The 22220-nt window shown below is 39.6% G+C and overlaps 1 protein-coding gene across 1 annotated transcript in view; it reads right to left on the bottom strand.

The window, feature by feature from the left end:
• The window catches only part of LOC138759307 (fructose-1,6-bisphosphatase isozyme 2-like), a 79780-nt gene that overhangs the window by 44210 nt on the left and 13350 nt on the right, over positions 1-22220 (bottom strand). Inside the window, exons 2-3 of the mRNA XM_069929518.1 lie at positions 13767-13929; positions 10828-10920 (exon numbers count right to left, since the gene is read on the bottom strand). Of these exons, the coding sequence (XP_069785619.1) occupies positions 10828-10920; positions 13767-13929 (256 nt within the window). The remainder of the gene's footprint in view (positions 1-10827; positions 10921-13766; positions 13930-22220) is intronic.

Below are 22220 nucleotides of genomic sequence, written 5' to 3'. Positions count from 1 at the left end.
GACATTTTTTTTCCAGTCCAATCTTTGACAAAAAGGTCATCAGCCAGTGGTCACAGTAAGTCTTGCAGACACTGAGAGATGCCATATGTCAATATAAGGCCCCAAACAGAAGATTCAAAAAGGCTAAGCTTTTACTAAAGAAGCATTTTGGCAACAAGGATAAAATTTCTGCAGTTTATATACAAAAGACTCTTTCATGTTCATCAGTAAAACCAGATGACGGAGGTTTTACAAGCTTACGCACACTTTTCAAGAGGATGTTGCAACATCATGTCAGAGATTGGCCATCTATGAGAGTTTGACATATTCACTAATATGCTAATCATTTTAAATAAATTACCCTACCAGATGAAAGAACTATGGAGAAGTTCCGTTGTTGAATCCCAGAAAAGATGCAATACGACAGCTACTTTTAAAGATTTGGTGGAGTTCATTGAAGGGCAAGTGGACATTGTCACAGATCCAGTGTATGGAATTATCAAAGGTACTGAAAGAGTAAGTAAAGAAGTTGAAAAGCCCAAATCATACCCTCAACCAAAAATTTTTAAAAGTACATTTGCCACCTCTCTGACAGTAGCAGATAAAGAAATTAAGATAAAGGAATGTTTGCCTGCTGTGAAGAAATATTAGTTCTATAAAGATGAATATGATTTGGAAAAGTGTGCACAGATAGAAAAGAAGACGTATAGTGAAAAAATAGTTTTGCTGAAGGAAAATGGAGTATGTTTTGGCTGTCTGTGTAAAGGACACCAGCAAAAACTCCAATAGGTGAGTCAACTGCAACATATTCTTCCAGTAAAAGAAGAATATGAAAAATGAACAAAAAGAAACAGATGAAAACAGTGCAGAAGTCTTGGTGTTGATAAATGGTCTTACTGGAGAGAACAGCCGCAAACTTTTAATAATACCTGTACAAGTCAAGGCCAAGAAAGGAAGTGCAATAGTCCATACTTACGCATTTCTTGACCCAGGAAGCACTAAATCATTTTGCACTGTGGGGCTAATGAACAAGGTTAATCTTCAAGGAAGAAGGTCAAAAATTCTATTGAGAACACTTTAAAACCAACGTTGTTTTGGGCCTAGAGATCGTTGGACTGGATAGTAATGGTTTTGGTGAACTCCTAGCCATTTATACTCAGAAACTATGCCTGTGCATAAAGGAAACATCCCACATTAAAATGACATTGAAACGTGGACGCATTTTAAAAATGTTTGTTTACACAAAATCAGCTCTGAGATTGAGTTGATAATTGGTTCAGATGTACCAAAAGTGCCACAACCACTAGAGACGATGAGGAGTGTGGGAAATGGACCTTACGCTGTCAAAAGCATGCTTGGTTGGATGATTAATGAACCATCAATAGGGAGAAATGAGGTTTAAAATCAGTCAGCTATAAGTGTCAACAAGATATCGATCGTTAAGCTTGGTAAACTGTGGGCGCATCAGTTCAAGATTGACTTTCCTCAGTGCATCAGTGATGACCAAAAACTTTCAAAGGAAGATCAGCAGATCTTGGAATCGGTGTCAAATTCTGCCAAGCTGGTTAATGATCATTATTGCATTGGATTACCTTTGAAGAAAAGGGAAATATGCATGCCTAAGAATAGAAGTGTGATCGAGCAACGTACACTGAACTTAAAGAGAAGGTTGAAGAAAGACCCTTCCTTTCATTCTGACTACACCAACTGAGTGTCTGACATATTTAAAGGTTATGCAGAGAAAGTACCAGATGATACCTTGGAACGTAGTGATGGCAAAAATGGTACTTATCACACCATGGGGTTTTACATTCACAGAAGAAAAACTTTGTGTGGTGGATCAACCTTTCATTACATTTTCAACTCTTACAGGGTCCTGATTTGACTGGTACTGGTCTTAACTAGATTCTGTAAAGAAACTGTCATCATCAATGCAGACATTGAAGCGATGTTCCACTAGGGGAAAGTAACAAATGAAGACCATGACTTGTTACAATTTTTTGTGGCCTGATGGGGTCTACAGTGAGAACAGGGTGGAATACAGAATGACAGGGTATCTATTTGGAGTGACTTCATCATCAAGTTGTGTGAAACTTGCCCTTAGGAAGTGTACTGAGGTCAATATGGAACAATTTAGCTCAAGCTATAGCACCATCAGGAATAACTTCTATGTGGATGACTCTCTCACTTCTGCAGCCATAGTAAAAGAAACAATAGCTCTTTATCATGAGTTGAGGGCAATCTGCAACAAAGGAGGTTTTCTATTTACCAAATGGACAAGTAACAGTCGCCAGGTATTGGCTGCTGTACCTGTAAGAGAGAGGACAAAAAAAATGAAGAATTTGGACTTAGACCTTGACAACCTTCCTGTGGGGAGGGTGTTAGATGTAGAACAGGGTGTTCAGTCTGATGTTTTTAAGTTCAAAATCATGTTGAAGGACTGACCTCTCACAAGAAGGGGGATTCTATTAACAGTTTGATATATGATTCTCTAGGAATGTGGCACCAGTTGTCCTGATTGCCAAAAAGATCCTGCAAGCTTTGTGTAGGAAAAAAATTGGTTGGGCTGATGAGATACCAGAATCCATTTACAAAATTGGACATGTTGGATTCAGCGTCTTCATAAGCTGGAAGACCTCAAGATTTACAGATGCCTCAAACCCACAAATTTTGGAACTGTGGCATCTGCTCAAGTGCATCTTTTTGCTGATGCAGGTTATGGAACTGTTAGTTACCTGTTACTGCATAATAACAAGGATCAGGTACATTGTGGATTTGCAATGGGAAAGGCCAGAGTGGCTCTATTGAAATCAGTCACTATCCCATGAATGGAGTGAACGGTTGCTACCATGCACATAATGTTTAAAAGAGAGTTGCAGATGAAAATAACAGACTCCATATTTTGGACTGATAGCACCTGTGTGTTCAAATACATCAACAATAAAGCCACAAGGTTTCAACCTTTTGAGGCTAACAGAATCACAGAAATTGACAAAGTCTCACATCCAATAAAGTGGAGATATGTTAATGCAGTCAATAATCCTGCTGATCTGGCTTCCTGAGGTTTGAAAGTCATCTTTTTTGAAGAAAGAAATGTGGGTTAATGGGCCTCAGTTTCTTTTACAGCCTCAAAAGGAGTGGCCTCAAAATCCTGATAAATTAAAATAAATTTTACCAGAGAACCCTGAAATCAGGAGTAAGACTGCAAATGCTGTTCCAGTAATGTCTGAACAAATGGATATGGTAATCCGCTTAATCCATTACTTCTCACTCTGGAATAGTTTGAAAAGGGCAACAGCGTAGATGTTCAGAGTTAAAAGAAGGTTTTTAAATCGTAGCAGAAAGAACAAACAAACGATGTTCCTCCTCAATTTAAATTGGATAACATCCATCAAAAAGATCTACCACAAAAAGAAACTGGTGATCTTGAGTCTCAAGGAAAGGGAGGTCTCATATTTAAAGAATTAATTCATGCTGAGATGGAGATCATCTACTTCTGTCAGATGAAAAGATTTGTAGATCAAATTTCAACTGACATTCAAACATCCCTTGGCCTCCACAGATAGTGTCTGGCTTTCAGTAGCTGGTTTTGTTTCACTCCTTCATTTCAGGGAAGTCTCTGACTTTTGGATTACTGCCAACATGAGGGTTGTTATTCTAGAATTGATGGCATTAACAAATCAGTATGAAACATAAATAACTCAGCACAGACGGTCTATCTTAGTTGACTACAGGATTAGTCATACACTGTATGGCTTTACACATAAACAGTGATAGAAGTGTAGGGAACATGCAAACAAAGCCAGTACACACATTGTCTAATTATATTAAAATAAACTTATTTTTCTTAAATCTAATTAGCACTATCTTTTGGCAATGCAATGAGATGTTAAGAATACAAAAGGCCTTCATTTAATCTGATCGTGACAGACAAAAACCATTTGTATCAAAGCTTTCTTCATTCATACAACCATGACTCGGTTTCCTGATTGAGAGTGAGTTTTCCCCACAATATCTATACAGGAGGGATGTTTGAAATGGAGATGCGTTAGGGCACAGAGCCCACTATAACTATGGACAGAATGCTCAGGACAAGCCCTGATCAAACTGCAATTCACGTTTCCTCAATGCCACAGTGAATGAAAATACCCTGCAGCCAAACCAGAAAGTCTAAATTCCAATTTGTCAAGTTTTCCTCAGTTAACCTGCTGCTACTCAGAGGTTTTCATTGTTCAATTCCATTAAAGATTATCCACCTGCATCCCTTGTCTGTCCTATACGTTTTCTGATTTTACTACAGCTTTCTTAAATTTTGCATTTTAGTCTCCACTATTTATGAAAGAAGGGAGAGGGGCAATGACACCCTGTCAGCCTGAAAGCAGTAAGGGAAGTGACACTTAGGATATAATAATAGGATCGGGCAAAGTCAAGTGGATTTATGACAAAGGAAATCATGGTTCAGCTCTGACAATGTAACTTCCAAAATAAATAAGGAGACAGGGTTGGAAATCAGAGAATGTGGTGTGGAGAACCTTTAGATGTTAAACCAAAGATTTAAATAATAAATAAAAAAATTTATTTACAGTACAGTAGAAGCCGATTCTGGCCATTTAAACCCATGCCTCTCAATTATACCCAAATTAACCTACAACCCCATATGTTTTGCAGGGGAAAAACTGATGCATTCAGGGAAAACCCACGCAGGCACAGGAAGAACGTACAAACTCCTGACAGAGAGTACTGGGTTCAAACCTGGGTCGCTGGCGCTGTAATCGTGTCGCGCTAACCACTAAGCTAACTGTGTTGCCCAATCAAAATTGGACCACATGGGATTGGGGAATACGGTGTTGCCATGAACTGGGGATAGGCTAACAGTCCAATAATAGAGAAGAAAAAAGCAGACTGCCTTCCAGATGGGAGACTGTAAGGGTTGGTGTTGGCCCTGTCCAAAATGCTTTGTGTGAGGGATCCATGTGTAATATATCCAAGTGCACTGATGGGGAAGGAGGTAGAGGCAGATGAAGGTTATGGACAAGGTGGAATGCTATGTGCAAAAATGTGAGCTCAAACACTTTCATAGAAAAAAATAGAAACCTGGAGTACTTGTTAAATGCTGAGAGATTGGAAGTTTTAGGTGTTCAGAGAGCTCTGGGTGTCCTTGCACATAGTTAACAAACAGGTACATAAAACAGTATATTGGGCTTCATCGAAGAGGAATTGAGGACAAAAGGAATTATGTCTTATTTCAATGTCCGAGGCCCAGGTTTCAAAATGTTACAGTCATCCATCGAAAGAGCATATGATATTTCAATAAAGCTTTAGAGCACCATCAGGTGGTCACATATAAACATGCTTGAGCTAAACAAAAAAATCTTCAGGGGTTGGGTTCCAGTGCAGTACATAAAAGTGCTGGAGAAATTCAGAAGGTCACACTGTGTGACTCACACAGCATTCATTATGAAGCGTGTGTGTATTTGTGTGTGTGTGTTTGTGCATGTAGAGTGCAGTATGTGTGAAAGAGAGACTGCATGTTTTTAAATTGGAATTGGGTTGTTGCGTTGATTGTTGTGGTTAGAAAGGGAGAATTTCTGACCAGTTGGACCCACAACTGAGAGGTGAGACCAAGGGGAAGCCCCTCAAACAGAAGGGGGAAGTAACAACATGATGCCACAGTGGTGGTAAAGTGTAAATAGAAATTAATGTAACTTTAGGCCATTTCATGTCAGACCTCCACCTGGAGGCTGGCTACAGGAGCGGATGGAAAACTAAGAACCTGCCTTTCAGACAGCAGCCCTAAAAGGCTGCTCCAGCATCCCATTCATATCCAGAGGCATCATGCAACATCCTCCGCATCCGACAGAGGCAGGGCAACTGGTGCCGTAGTGCCACCCATCATCAATGCTCGGCAGGGCAACGGCCATCTTCCCTACCCATAATCCCACCGGCAGCTGGAACTGCTCTGTGGTTCCCAGAACAGTTCCAGCTGCATGGGGGATTATGGATAAGGAAGACGGCCATTGCTCTGCTGGATTTTGAGCTGCAGAGTGGCTCTGAAGGTCGAAATGGCCTGGTGTGGCTGTCCCAGCCAGCACTGGCTATCCCATGATGGCTCCAGCTGCCCTGCGGGTCCCCACTGACAGCTCCCGCTGTCCTGAGGGCTCCTGTTGCCCCACCAGCCCCCGCTGACAATTCCCACTGCCACGAGGGCTCCTGCTGCCCTCCCACCCTGACTTGGAGGGAGAGGGGTGAGTGGGGAGATGGGTTACGGGCTGACGGCATCATCAGCCCACTCCTAAACAACTGTTTAGCGTGGCTGTACATTCAGATCGATTGGCTGAGCACTGCATTCAACCGATTATCCCTTTCTGAAAGGGGTTGAATTGGCTTGGAGACAGCCTCTGCACATTCAGAGAGGTACGTGGTTATGCGTTTTGGAGGAGGTTCTCCGCCTTTACATTTGGACTTTTGCTCTATCTGAGAGAGCCTAATGTACAGTGATGGAAATGTATGGATACAGAACTTTGAACGATTTTCCTTTTGTATTTAATTTATTGTGAATAAAGTTTATTCAATGCTGGAGGAGCTCAGCAGGTCAGGCAACATCATATCGTATCAGCATCTATAGTTTTTGTGTTTCAATGAGGTTCAATGATCATCTTATTTATAGCATTGAGAAGACAATGAATACATCTGAAGTACAAAATGGTTGCTTTCGAAAATAGCTTTATTCCCATGGACATGGGCTACAATGCTTGAATGCAGTAGTACTGTTTGAATCTGAACTTGTGTGTCTTTAATCTGCAGGCCCAAGTGCAGAAACTAGCAAAAACATCCAGCGTTTCATTCGGTAATTGTAAAGAATGTTCATAGAATCAGTAAAATATATGAAATACCAATCTGGCAGTATGGTTGTACATATTGACCCCTGCTTATACCTGGGCAACCATGGAGCGTGAATGGCGAACAGCACACGAAACTGCCACATGAACAGCATTTTGTGCCCCCCCCCCCACCCCCCCCACCGATTAAATTTGTTCTGATGCCGTCTCTGGTCATACAACATTCATTAGAAAGTAAAAGGCAGCTGATTTTTTGGGCCTGGGCCCTTCATCAGGAAGGAAAGGCTCAGGCCCCAAATGAGAACTGCCTTTTGTTTCCTATGGGTTGTGTTTGACTTGCTGATTTTCTATCAACATTGTCTGATATCCAAATACTTCCAAGCACTCTGCTCAAAGGAAACAACTTGGTCTAATTATCCCATTCATAACACAGCAGCAAGACCAACCTTCATGCCATTTCCTCTTAACTTTACCTAATAATAATACTCCAATATAATTCATTCAAAAATTCTGTACTCCTGGGTGAATACTATGTACAGTATTAATCTCCTTATTTAAGGAAGGTAGTAATTCAGATAAAGTTTCTAGATAAATACCTGGAATTAGTAGGTTCTCCAATGAGGAAAGATTGGACAGGCTTTGATTGTATCCATTGGAACTTGGGCAAGTGAGATGTGACCTGACTAAAATGTACAAGATAGTGAGGGATCTTGATAAGGCTGACAAACAGAAGGGGTTTTCTCTTACAGAAGAATCTAATTTGGAGTTGGGCAGTGGGCTGAGGTCACCAATTCATGAGTGAGTTGGGGTGAGATTCTTTTTTCAGAATGTCTCCATCAGCCATGACCTTATTAAATAGTGATACATGCTTTCAGGACTTAAATAATTCAAAATATTGAAATGTGATGGGTTGTAGCAAAGTATTCCATACTGAGCTACTGTAGACATCAGTGTACATGTTGTGGAATCACTGTTGTAACAATATTAATATTTGGGGAGAATTTATAAGATTTAGAGTAGGTCACATACATTCACACATTTTAAAACATCTTATTTGAAAGACTGAAGAATTCACATTGCAGGATCTCTGGAGAATGTAAGCACCTTTCACAAGTAGGTGATCATTGAACTGAATCATAAAATGCTTGACAATTGTCTTGCTGGAGTCATGCTGTCTATCAGTACCCTTTCTGCAAAGTGCCCACAGAAAGGTCATTTCTGGATTGTTTACCTAAGATAACAACAGATGGGAGCAGAAGGAAGAACTCCTGTTGTTTGCTGGAGAAGGTGGGGGTTTTGCAAGACATGAGTCACATGCTCTCTTTGGAGTTTCAGTTGGAAGAGAGAGTTGAGTTAACAGCTCAGTCATTCAATCAGTCAGTCAGTGTGTGGGACACTGATAAGCAAGTGAAAAGTGCAATCCAGGGAAAACTGTTTGAAACTGATGAAAGCAAGTTCCAGAAGTGCTATTAGGCTGGAAGTGCTATCTATCTGATGTTTCTCTTGAAATAGAGGAAGGAATGGAACTCTGTGGTAGCTTGAAGAAAGAGGTTATCATCCAGAAGACCCTGATGGGGCAAGTTTCATCAGCGAGGCCCTGAGGTGATTCGTGGTGGTACCTCAGTTGTGGAAATCCTGGAGCAACAAATATCTCTCTCTGCAAACCCTACAAGAACCTTCCTGAGCAGTAAACATTTACCTTTCAAGCACAAAGCCTGGTGAACTTTATACATGTTAAATTCTGTGCACAGTATGGTGATTGCCTGCAACCAGAGAACTTAGAAAAAGGAGTGAGATTGAACTGTGAACCATCTGTGTTATCTTAGGTGAACTTTTCTTGAATTTACACACACACTTTGCATACACGTGCGCTTAGAATTAGAAGGGCGTTAATTTAGTAAAGAGTTAAGTTAATGTTTGATTCTATTTTCATGTTTGAAGTTGATTTAAAATAACTTTTGTTTTGAAAGCCACTTGTCTTTGTGAATGTCTATCGCTGCTGGGTTTTGGGGTCCTTTGGGCTCGTAACACTGTACACATTGTCAAGTTGATGTATACACCAAGGAAGTTGATGTACACATTGTAAAGTCTAATGCAAGATTGACACCTCCAGGCTTGCATGCTGGGCATGTGATATACATCACTGCTTCTGTCACATGGACAGGAAATGACATAATCAGTGATGTCATCAGTTCAGATAAAAACCTGTGTTGGATGCAGGTTAAATTTCTGCATTTACTGCGGCGCATCTGCCATTTTGGGAGTCGGTTCGCTTGCTGGTAAGTAGGTCGCCACAGGATCATGAATTTATTTGTGACTTTATTAGCAAACACTCTGTAGAAGAAACACCTACACTCAGCAGCTTCAGTCCTTTTATAATGTATCCTTTTAAAAATTATCTACTTTCTCCTCTCTGAAGGGGAGAAACAGGCTTTATTTTACCTGGGTTTCATCAAAGCATTTTAATCCTGACAGCTCCTGTGATCATTTGTAACCAAGATTTCATTCCTGGCTCACAATTGGTTCACAACCAAGTGTTTTGGTTGAACCTGTGTTACAGAAACATTGATTTTCACTGGATTATGTGAAACACACTTCAGTGCAGTCTAAAAACAGGCCGAGCTGCCATCTCTTCACAAAACTCTTCATGTTGTATGTCTGCAAATGTGCAAGAAATTTAAAATGCCAGCATGCATGTAGGTTACAACCCCTTCCTTCAACATTGCATAGTGAACATCAAAATCAGTGTCTGATCTAGGAAAGATGAATTTAAATTTTAAATTTAGACATACAGCACAGAAACAAGCCATTTTGGCCCACAAGTCTGTGTCGCCCTATTTACACCCCATTAATCTACACCCCCAGTACGTTTTGAATGGTGGGAGGAAACAAGAGTCCCCAGGGAAAACCCATGCAGCCACTGTGAGAACATATAAACTGTTTACAGACACCACGGGATTTGAACCCCTGTCATGATTGCTGGTGTGGTAAAGGCATTGAGCTAACTGCTACGCCAATCGTGTCACCCCAAGAAATCTATGAACATCAGAATCAGAGTTGTTAAAGTGGTCAAGGAAATTATATAGGCAACTAGCAGAACTGTTGGAAGTATTCTGAAGCAAGTATTTGACATTTAATGATCAGGCAACAAAACGATCTCTAGATTTATCCTTGGTGAGGAATACTAGATGGGCTGAATAGACTATTTCTGCTACTATGCCTTATTGTCTTTTTCCCAAATCCATTGATTTGCACTGTACACCTCTTCAATGGCTTAAAATTCCAGCTTTTTACTACATTTCAATCTTAATTATCTACATTTCAACCTGACTTTATCTTTCCTAGATCAAAAACCTATTTAGCCTTTTTGTGAAGGTTTTAAACTTACATGTATGCTGGCATTTTGAATCCATTGCACAGTATTCTAACAGAATGTAATTACTCAAAATGAAATTACTTATATTGTTCTACAAGGCAATTCCTATAATAAAAATCTATTAACAATATAGTGACATGAAAACTGGATTGAAGTGTTTCAACCAGGAATTGAAAATGTAATATCCTGATCTGTATTTCAGTTTGTACAAAGTTAACAATTCATGGGCACATCTGGGAAAAATATTGTTCCAAATTTGTTCTAAGCTTTCCATCTTTAGGGAACCTGGTGTGCTCATAGAATTGTATCCCAGCTTTTGAAAGTGCAATATAAAGAAGAATAGTGGATCACATAGTGCCCAATCACGTCTTTGAGCTTTTGGGCAGAAGGTGTGAGGAAAGGAAATTTAATAGGAAATCAATTTCAATCATTTTTACATGTCACCCGACAAGTGAAGCCTTAGTAAAGAGTGGAAACAGATCGCCCAGTATGATAATCATAATGTGAAAGGAAAGATATATATTTTTAAGCTTTGAGAAAAGAAAAATAATTATACTTTAATCATTAGTATGCTCTGTTGTAACTCCACATTATTAATGAATCTGACTGAATTTGACAAAGAAAAATACTTACTTTCCTGTAAATACCAAAAATAGTTCCAATGGCTGACAGGCAATCAATGTTTGACGAACCATCCAAAGGGTCAAAGCACACCAGATATTTACCCTGGAGAAAAATACATGTGTAAATTAAACTAACTGCAATACTTATATCCTTCAAAAAAATCTTCAAAATTCTTCTTTTCAAATATGCCTTAGACACCCTTTCAGATACATAGTTCCGTAGTGCTGATTGCTGCTTAATTTTATGTTTCCCTAAATATAACTTTGAAAATTTAATTTTAATCCCACACATGTAGAAAATGTTAAATCCCCCGGGCCTGACAAGATATTCCCTTGGACTTTGAATGAAACTGCTATAGAAATTGCAGGAGCTCTGGCAGAAATATTTAAAATGTCCTTAGCCATGGGTGTGGTCCCAGAGGATTGGAGGGTAGCTCACGTTATTCTGTTGTTTAAAAAAGACCCCAAAAGTAAACCAGGAAATTATCAACAGGTAAACCTGATATCAGTTGTAGGTAAGTTATTGGAAGGTATTCTTAGGGAACAGGTGTTACAAGAATTTGAATAGCCAGGGATTGATTAGGGATAGTCAGTGTGTGTGTGTGTGTGTGTGTGTGTGTGTGTGTGTGTGTGTGTGTGTGTGTGTGTGTGTGTGTGTGTGTGTGTGTGTGTGGTATGTCACGTTTAATCAATTTAATAGATTTTTTTCGAGTGTCTTAGATGACACTAAGATTGGAGGCATTGTGGACAGCAACGAAGGCTTTCAAAGCTTGCAGAGGAATCTGGACCAGCTGGAAAAATGGCAGATGGAATTTAATGCAGACAAGTGTGAGGTGTTGCATTTTGGAAAGACAAACCAAGAAAGGAAATACACGGTAAATGGTTGGGCAGTAAGTAGTGCAGTAGAACAGAGGGATTTGGGAATACAGATCCATAATTCCCTGAAAGTGCCATCACAGGTAGATAGAGTTGTAAAGAGAGCTTTTAACATATTATCCTTCATAAATCAAAATAATGAGTATAGGAATTGGAATGTTGTGATAAAATGGTAAAAGACATTGATGAGGCTAAATTTGGAGTATTGCATGCAGTTTTGGTCACCTAATTACAGGAAAGATATCAATAAAATTGATATTGATCTTATGGGGAAAATTTTACTAGGATATTGCCTAGACTTCAGGAACTGAGTTACAAGGAAAGATTAAACAGGTTAGGACTTTATTCCCTGGAGCATAGAAGAATGAGGGATTTAGAAGATAGAGGTATTTAAAATTGAGGGGGGATAGACAGATTACATCTTGGTAGGTTTTTTTTCCCCACTGAGGATAGCTGAGATACAAACAAGAGAACATGGGTTAAGGTTGAAAGGGGAGAAGTTTAGAGGAAACTAGGAGGAACTTCTTCACACAAAGAGTGGTGGGAGTGTGGAATGAGCTGCCAGATGAAGTAGTGAATGTGGCCTCAATTTTAATTTTTAAGAAGAATTTGGACAGATACATGGATTGGAGGGGTATGGAGGGCTATGGTCAGTTTGTTGGTCAGTGGGATTAGGTAGAATAATAATTTGGCATGGGCTTGAAGGGACAAAGAGCCTGTTCCTGTCATGGTTATTACTTCGGGGATTCTCCTGACCCAGTAATATCTATAAAACACAAATAAAAAGGTTATTTTAACAGCAGTTAAGTCATGATTCTCATGGTGTTCTTGAAGAAAGCTGTCATGGAATCTAACAGTCTCTCTGATACAGACTTCCTCCTTCTCCTTTCATTTTTGCCTGTAGCGAGACAGCAGCCCTAGGGTCTCACTTCAATGTTGTCATCGAGTAGAGCAAGTTGCCAATCAGTTCAATGAATTCTCACAGATAATTAGCAAGGAAGAAAAAGGTGCAATATTCAGCTAACTTTCCAAACATTTTGCAGAATGTAAGATAATGAGTAGAACATAGATGAGAACAAGATAGCAACTAAAATATCAGAAGCAAATTCATTTTTTAATAATACACAATGCCGGACATGAAAATCAAACATAACATTTATTTGAGGAGTCAGGGAATTTGTTAACGAATAATTGTGACTTAGTAGTTCATAAATGTATGTCTAAATTTCAATCAAATTTAAAAATTAAATTTCATTCAAAGTAGTTCATTAAAATTTCAGTTATACTTTACTTAGCAAGGAATAACACTTTTTTTTCTAAAATTAGTAAAGTTGGTGTCAGTTTAGTGATAACTGCCAATTACATTGAGTAAGAATTGCAAAACCATGTTCACCGAAATCAGTGCGGACTAGAAGGGCCATTGTGGCCTGTTTCCGTACTATGGTATATGTTATATGCAAGTTGTCAGGAAAAAGACGGACCATTGACAACAACCTCTGGACTTGCATGTTTTGTTGTTTATTTGTGTGCTCTGGAAATCAAGGCTCCAGAATCATCCAGTAAACTGGTAACTACTTAATTCTATACTGGTAACTACTTGATTCTATTCTGGTAACTACTTGATTCTCTTTCTAATCATTCTTGCTGTAAATTTTGCGTCAAAGTTTCAGAATCTTTTTTGAGAATTTCTTTGTGAATCATGTTTTCATCAAAATGCTTACATTTCAGATTTCTGCAGCGATTTAAATGTATTTTATTTTGTTGTGACTAATTGTAATAAAGATGCATTGTCTGGATTTGTGCTTTTGAAAAAACACCACTGTATGGGAGAGCAAGATCCCAGACAAGTTTTAATTATATATTATTCATGAAGCATTGACTCTTTTTTTCTTTATTAAGACTTAGGTGTTTCCCCTAATATATCATGATGGGAAGATTTATGGGATTAATTTTCTACCTACTTTTTATTGACAATGTGTCTCAATTACTTTCTCTTATGGCATAATTCCAAGAACCTTGGATATTCCATAGGGTCATGGCATTACCCACTCATCACATGCGTCAAACACTCACCCTCCTCTCAGGATCCACAATTATAGCTTCTTTATTCTCCTCTGACACTAGCATGCATGTACTGTAGGAGGATTTTAGCATATTAATGATTAGATCATTAGACAGGACATCGAGTTTCTTGACTTCATCTCCAGTCACGTTCACCGATCCTGCAATACCATACCTAAATAAAACAATTTGTGAAGGATATTTAAAACATTGACAGGTAGAATTTGCTAAAATAAACAGTAACAGTTTCATTTACTGAGCTGATTTGAAATCTGACCACAAAGCAATAAATTGTGTGTAATTCCTCCATTTTATTTCTGGACTAAGAGCTGAATTGGCAAGAAGCTGGCAGACTGGGAGTCTTCCTCTGGTCTCCACACATTCATTGATTCACACAAAGGTGAAAATTTTGTATGTTTTAAATAAAAATAGCCCTCCTTATTGTATTGAGTGCTCATTTGTTTGCAAATATTTTTTTTGTGAACAACAATTAAAGTTTTCTAAAAGCGTGTGTTGATTAAATAAAGATAGTTTTAGGTCAGGGAGATTCCAATAGTAGATGGGATTTAAGAGACTGGTGCAATAATTCTGGAATATTGAGCAGATGAAAGTGAGCAAACTTTCCACATTTAATATTATATTCTAAACATTCAATCATGTAATTTTTGTCAAGTTACATTCATGAGGTTCTTTCAGGAATTAAATAAATATGGGGGGCATGGCAAGATGGCATAGGAAGAAGACATGCAATTCCACTTCTCCCCAGTTGAAGTAGTAAATACCTGAAATTAAAAGTTTTGAAAGTTATCAAAAAATAGTTTTTAAGAGTGTTTGAAAAGTGAGGAATGAAAATGACAGCAAATGTGAAGAAATCTAAAGCTCAATTGCAGAAGAAATGACCTTATAAGAGTGTTGAAGATCTGAGGCCTACTTACCAGGTTGAAGTCACGGAGTCGTCGGAATTAATTCCCAAGGTTCAGCCTAACTCCCGGTCAGATAAGTATGACGCCGGCGCCTAACATGCAGTCGCAAGATGGCGCCGGCAATATTTTGAGCTCGGCCGATTCTGGTGCACACGCCTGTGAAGCTGGTCGTGTGGTTGAGTTAGCTGAACAAAGTTTATTATGCGAGCCTGCTGCAGTGCCTGGTGGTCTGGGGACGTGCAGGGGTGCGTCGGAGGACGAGCCTGTGCGTTTGGCAGTGCTCCTGGGCATGCGCGGTGCAATGCGTGTTCGGGAGTTGCTGGAAAAAGTATGGGCTCTGGGGGGGTGGGATGCAGACCAGCCGCCACGGTGGACACCTTAACATAGTTGCAGGTGCACTGATGGAATTAAGGCAGGAAGAATTTAAATTGGGAGCTGTGGTTAAAGGAGGTAGGCCTCAAGAGGGATTAGGGGACTCTGGATATGAAGCAGTGTTTTCTATTTTGGAAGGAATTGCCCACCAGATGGACAATATGTCAGTCCAGATGTCTACACAAATTAATCAAGAATTTATGGAAATGAAGGTTAAAATGAACAATATTTGTGAAGAAATGTCATCTGTAAAGAATGATATGAATGTGGTTAAAGCTGATATTAAGAAATGCTTGAAAGCTGTGGATACTGTACAGGATAATTTTTTTTAAATTGAGGAGGCTTTTTAATGACTGTAAAGATCAAGTGGAACATAATAGGGAAAAATGGAAAAAGTGGAAGATTCTTTTGTGGGAAGGTAGTTTCAGAAGAGAGATTTGTTGAAGAAGATTGACTCTTTGGAAAACCAAGATTGGCAGAATAATGTAAAAATAGTGGGACTGCCAGAGATATTGAGGGTTCTGATCTGATTAAATTTTTTTTAAAGTGGATTCCTGAGGAAGATAATTTTTTCTGGATGGTTTGGAATTGGACTAAGCGCATAAAGCATTGAGGAAGAAACCTTTTCTGGGTCAATCACCACAAGCAGTTTTGATTCGGTGTTTGAGATCTCAAGATAGAGAGATGATTCTACAGATTGCAGTTCAAAAGGCTCGACAAAATCAAACTCCAGTGATGGTCCAGGACAATAGAGTGTTCTTCTATGCTGATTTGAGTCAGGAAATTATTAAGAAGCATAGAGAATTTAATTCAGCTAAAGTGCTATGGAGATAGGACTATAAATTTGCCTTTTGTTATCCTGCTGTATTGAAAGTTTTTACAGAAATTTTCGATTTCAAATTTTTTGAGAATGACCATGATGCATTAATTTTTGCTAATTCGTTGCCAGACTTGCGAGGAGGTAGATGTTCACCATCGTCGTCACCTAAGAGGAGGGTATTTGATAAGCGGAATGGGAATGGAAAGAACGGAAAGAATGGAAAGAAGGATGAATTGTCTCAGAGTTTGCAGGATATTGAAGACCCGGAATAGTCTTTGGGATTGGAATCATTGGGTTGATTATGACTGATTAAATTGCTGAATAGTTTGACTGGGGAGGGTGGACGGCTCTGAAGCTTCTGATAGTCATCTGCCATAGTGGGCTTCACCACACCCAGATTTTTGGGGAGTTTACTACATGACTGTGGTTTTGGGATAAAAATAATTATTTTTTATTGGGGTTTTTTATACATATAATAAAAGGGCAGTTGTTTTTGTATTTTATCTAGGGTTTTTTTTGCAAGGGGAGTAATATTTTGTTTTACTGTATTGTATATTTTTACTATATACATAAAAAAGTAAAAGAATATCTAATTTGAATTTTGCAACTTTTAATGTCCAGGAATTGAATAATCCAATTAAGTATAAACATGTATTGGCTCATATTAAAAAGATGAAAGTTGATATAGCTTTTTTGCATGAAATGCATTTAACGAAAAAAGAATATTTAAAATTGAAGAGAGATTGGGTAGGGTCTGTGGTTGCTTCTTCTTTTAATTCTAAAGCATGGGAGGTGGTGATTCTAATTCATAAGAAAATATTATTTGAGTTGGAATCATTTACGGAGATTGCTGGCAGAGTTTTGATGGTGAATTGTAAGATTTTTGCAGAACCATGGACATTATTGAGTGTTTATACGCCTAATGTGGATGATGGATGTTTTATATCTGAAGCTTTTCTCACATTAATCAGACTAATGAAAATATTTTAATTGGAGGAGATTTTAACTGTGTTTTGGACTATTATTGGATAAATCTTTGAAAAGTATAAGGAAATCTAAGATGGCAGTACAATTGGGTTCTTTGATGAAGGATTTGAATTTAGTTGAAATTTGGAGATGATTAAATCTGACAGAAAAGGATTTTTCTTTTTATTCATCTAGACATGATTCATTTTCTAGAATAGACTTGTTTTTGATTTTGGCACATTTACAAGCTCAAATTGTGCAAGCTGAATATAAGAGTAGAATTACATCTGATCATTCTCTGTTGTTTATATCTTATGTGGGTCCTTAAGTTATTCGATCAACTTATCGGTGGAGGTTTAATGTAACGTTTTTGAAAAAGCTGGAGTTCGTTACTTTTGTGAAAGAGCAGATTGCTTCATTTTTGACTAAATACAGATTCAGTAAGTAGTAAGTTTGTCCTTGTATGGGATGCTTTGAAAGCATATTTGCATGGTCAATTAAAAAAACAATATTTGGCAGAGAGTTTGGCTTTCGAGAAACAAATAAATGTGTTGGAAAAAGAATTTCAGAAGAAGGTTACAGAAGATAATAAAGCAGCATTAGCTAAGTTGAAATTACATTATAATACTTTACAAACATATCAGTATGAGCGCCTAATTCAAAGATCTAAACCAGGGGTGTCAAACTCAAATTCACGGAGGGCCAAAATTAAAAACTTGGACTAAGTCGAGGGCCGAACTAAATATTTATTGAAAATTTTCAACAACATCTGCATGTTTTCTCTTCTTTCAACATATGTAATGTTAAACTTTTTCTTATTAAAATAAATGTTTAATAATAGTTTTGGATAAACTCTTTCCAGAAGCATTAACAAATGAGAAATAAAATATTCAATAAATAATATTTCACTATAGAGGATTTGTCAAATGTTGCTAGTGTGCTGTCGAATAGTAAAATCTGAGGGCTATTGAGAATGTGGGAGAATAACATGATTCCTGAAACAATCAAATGGGTGACTGATTGTGGGCATGAACTCTAGCAGGGTTATTTGCCATGCCCTTTTTCCATTGGTACAGATATCCTTTGATTTACACACTTTTCAATTTTTATGCCTAATGAGGTTGTATCCAGGTGCAGGACCATTTTTAACCAGGAATATATTTATCACTGTGACATGAAACTATTGGAAGATCATTTTATCCTGAGATTAAAGTTCATAATACTTACTCAGGCCTGTGTGCGGGAGGGCGGGGTTTGCAGGCGGTCGGGTTGGACAACAACAGTGCAGGGGCATCGGCTCTCGCTGCAGGGCGGCATCTCGGCGGATCAGCGGCCCCGTCACCGTGAGTTGCGGATCAGCCTGCGGCAGGGAGGGGGAGTGGGCAACGGTCCTGGCGAGGTCAGGCCCGAGGCCTCCAGTTCCGGGCGCTGGGAAGCGGCCTTGGCTTCCCCTGACACCGGCCAGGCCCCAAAACCAGAGTCCACGGTGAGACCCTGCAACGTAAACAGAGGAGGTGGGGGCGATTAGCAGGCTGGCGCCAATGCATTCTGGGATTTGTTGTATTACTGTGCATGCGCTATACTGGCGCGGCGGCCAGTGGGCCACCTCTAATACATTTTTGAAATGATCTTGCGGCCCAAATATAATTATATCGCGGGCCAAATTTGGCCCGCAGGCCAGAGTTTGACATGTGTGCCCTATGCCATCGGAACTCTGTAATTAGTAAGGGATTGCTTAAGGTGGGATGTGAGTGGGAAGGAAAGGGTGAGAATCACTGCTCTAGACCCAATTGTTACTGAAATATTTTGCTTGAAAAAAATTGTCATTGGCCCATTTCCTTTAGCGTTCTGAAACTGTGCACATGACGAGTCAATGAGGGATGATTAAAGCAGTGGTCTTCAAACTTTTTCTTCCCACCCACAGACCACCTTAAGCAATCCCTTACTAATCACAGAGCACCAATGGCATAGGGACGCGAGTGGAAAGAAAAAGGTTGAGAACTGTTGTATTGTGGTAACTCCACATCTGATTAGGTTAATTGTTAGGCAAGTGATCAGAGAAGGACCCCCCCCACCCCAAGAAAGGCTTAAATCACAGGAACAAAATAAGCTTCCGTCTCACTGCTCCCAATCTTACACACAGTCCTGATGTGGAATGTAGGGTCGCAGCTCCACGTTCACCCGAGTTCAGGTGCTGTCTGTGTGGAGTTTGTATGCTCTCCCCTTGTCTTGGACCAACAGGTCGGTCGCCTGACGAAGGCACCCGAACCCCCCGTTGAAACGCCGGCGTACGGGGCGGTGGAGGAATTGGCTGAGAAGAGCGCGTTGCTCCCACCCCCCCCCATGGTTGGTGGGGGATTAAACTGCGATCTCATGGCGCTGGGCTTGTCTCCAACAAAAGGAGCGGGAGGCAGGGTCCGCCGCGCACGGAGCGAGGGGGAAGGCATCACCAACGAGACGTTCGGTCCGGCATCGCCGCTGAAGCGCAGACCCAGCGAGGATGGTCCCCAACTCCAGCCGCATCTGTGTGTCCAGGAGCCGGGCGGGCTGAGTGCGGCGCTCCGATCCCTGGGATTCGGGACTCTGAGATCCCTTCACACCTCCGGCGTCTTCATTTTCACCTTCAGTGTGCAAGCGCTATACTGGCGCAGCGGCCAGCGGGCCAACTCTAATACATATTTAATATGATCTTGCGGGCCAAATATAATTATATCGCAGGCCAGAGTTTGGCATGTGTGATCTAAACAATGTTATTATGGATTGGGTGAAAGGGCTCATAAGCTTTTGGCTTGGCAATTAAAAACGGAACGGATGTCAAGAACAATTAATGCTGTTAAAAGGAATTCAATAGTTACTTATAAATCTCAGGAAATTAATGAGAAATTTTATTCATTTTATCAGAAATTATATACTTTTAAGGGAAAGCAGGATGATGGTTCTATTGAATCTTTTTTTTAATCCAAGTTGCATTTACCAATTTTAGGAGAGGAAGAAGTGAAGGATTTGAAATCTCCATTTACAGATATTGAGATTAAAGAAGCTATACAGGAGATGCCAAATGTAAAGTCACCAGGGGATGATGGATTTTTAGTAGAGTTTTATGTTGTTTTATGAGGATTTGTCTTCTATATTTATGGATGTGCTTAGGCAAATATCGGATTAACAGTCAGTACCAGAATCTTGTTCGAGTGCGATTATTACAGTGATTCCAAAGAAGGATAGAGATCCATTAAATGTAGCTTTGTATCAACCAATTTCTTTATTAAATATGGATTATAAAATAATAGCTAAGATATTGGCAAATAGGCTTGTTAAATATTTGCCACAGTTATTACATGTTGATCAAGCTGGTTTTATCAAGAATAGATGTGCATCTGATAATATTCTTAGATTGATAACATTCATCAGTGCATTGAGACAGCAACCCAACCACTCAATGGTAGTTGCACTTGATGTGGAAAGAGCATTTGATCAGGTCGAGTGGAATTTTTTATTTAAGGTGTTGGAGAAGTATAATTTCAGCTCTCTTTTTATGGGTTGGGTTAAAGCATTATATAAAAACTCGATTGCTAGGGTGGTGACGAATAGTCAGACTTCTTTGCCTTTTAAATTAACACAATCAATTCATCAAGGTTGTCCATTGTCACCAGCCTTGTTTGCATTGGTCACTGAGCCATTAGCTAGGCAATTCGACAGAATGATAGTATTAAAGGGATAAAAGTAGCAAATGATGAATACAAAATTAATTTATTTACTGATGATGTATTGATTTATTTGACACATCCGGAGCATTCTTTGAGGTTCTTACAAGAATGTTTGATTCAATTTGGTGTGTTTTCTGGATATAAGGTAAATTGGGACAAGAGTGAAATATTGCCGATTTCGGAGGGGAATTATGAAGCATGTAAACATATTATAAAATTAAATATTTAGGAATAATTGTGGATGCAGATTATCAATTTTTATATAAAATAAATTATGTGCCATTATTGAAAAAGATTAAAATGGATTTGGTCAAATGGAAAGATCTTCCATTAACATTAGTAGGTCAAGTAAACTGTATTAAAATGAATATTTTTCCAAGTATTCAGTATTTATTTCAGTCAATTCCATATTTGATTCCAAAGAATTTTTTTCAGGATTTGAATATGGTAGTGAGGAAATTTTTATGGAAAGGAAAATTAGCGCAAGTTGCTTTGCAGAACTTGACATGGAAATATGCATTAGGAGGTCTTCAGTTACCTCATTTTCAGAATTATTATGAGGCTGTAGAGCTCGTCGAAAGAACCAAAGACTTGTTGATCCAAACCAAGGCTTTTATTAGCAAAAGACAGGAGCTCTTCACAGGTGGCTGACCAGTCCGGAATGATCCGACCTGGCTAGGGACGCAACCCTTTAAGGCCCAGACAATAGGCGTGGCTTAGCTCTTAGCCAATCGCTGTAAGCACAGTCTAGATACAGTAACTATATACACTATGTACATTGGTGATAGATCTGTACTATCACATTCACCCCTTCTTGGAGAACTGACCCTGGAAAAAAAACAAAAAACGAGGGAGAGAATGAAAGGAAAGGGTAAGTCAAGGACTGTAGCGGTCAGGGGGTCTGACCACTGTGGTGCTGGGATTGGGGTCACTGGAGTGGTGTCGCCAGCGGGCTCGTTGGGTGCGACTGCTCCATCGCTCAATTCCCCAGTTTTGTTGTCGGCAGGGTGGCCCGGGTCATTGGGGTGCTGTTGGTCCCTCTGTTGCGGCACGGGGCCTGGGGAATGAAGAGTTGGGGAAGGTTGGGTTGGGGGGTTTACTGGGTCTACCGTGTCCTGAGCTAGGTCCCACACCGAAGCAGTGTCCTCCCGCCCGTCTGGGAACTCAACGTAGGCGTAATGTGGGTTCGCATGGAGTAGAGTCACTCAGTCAACCAAGGGGCTGTTCTTTGAGTGCCGGACATGGCGTCACAAAAGGACAGGGCCAGGGACGGTGAGCCATGCCAGTACAGTGGTTCCTGATTCGAATTTTCTCGGGAAAAGGAACATCCTTTCGTGGGGGGTGGCATTTGTTGCAGTACATAGGAGGGAGTGGATGGAGTGTCTAATAAAAGCCTTGGTTTGGATCAACAAGTCTTTGGCTCTTTCGACGAGCTCTACAATTTTATTAGCAAAAGACAGGAGCTCTTCACAGGTGGCCGACCAATCCGGAATGATCCGACCTAGCTAGGGACACAACCCTTTAAGGCCCAGACAATAGGTGTGGCTTAGCTCTCAGCCAATCGCTGTAAGCACAGTCTAGATACAGTAACTATATACACTATGTACATTGGTGATAGATCTGTACTATCACAGAGGCTGCACAGTTAAAGTTTGTTAATAGAATGATGGATGTTAAACAG

The sequence above is a fragment of the Narcine bancroftii genome, chromosome 1, assembly GCF_036971445.1.
Source record: "Narcine bancroftii isolate sNarBan1 chromosome 1, sNarBan1.hap1, whole genome shotgun sequence".
Classification (NCBI taxonomy): Eukaryota; Metazoa; Chordata; class Chondrichthyes; order Torpediniformes; family Narcinidae; genus Narcine; species Narcine bancroftii.
The sequence above is the reverse complement of the archived record's forward strand: the minus strand, read 5'-3'. Positions and strand labels throughout refer to the sequence as shown.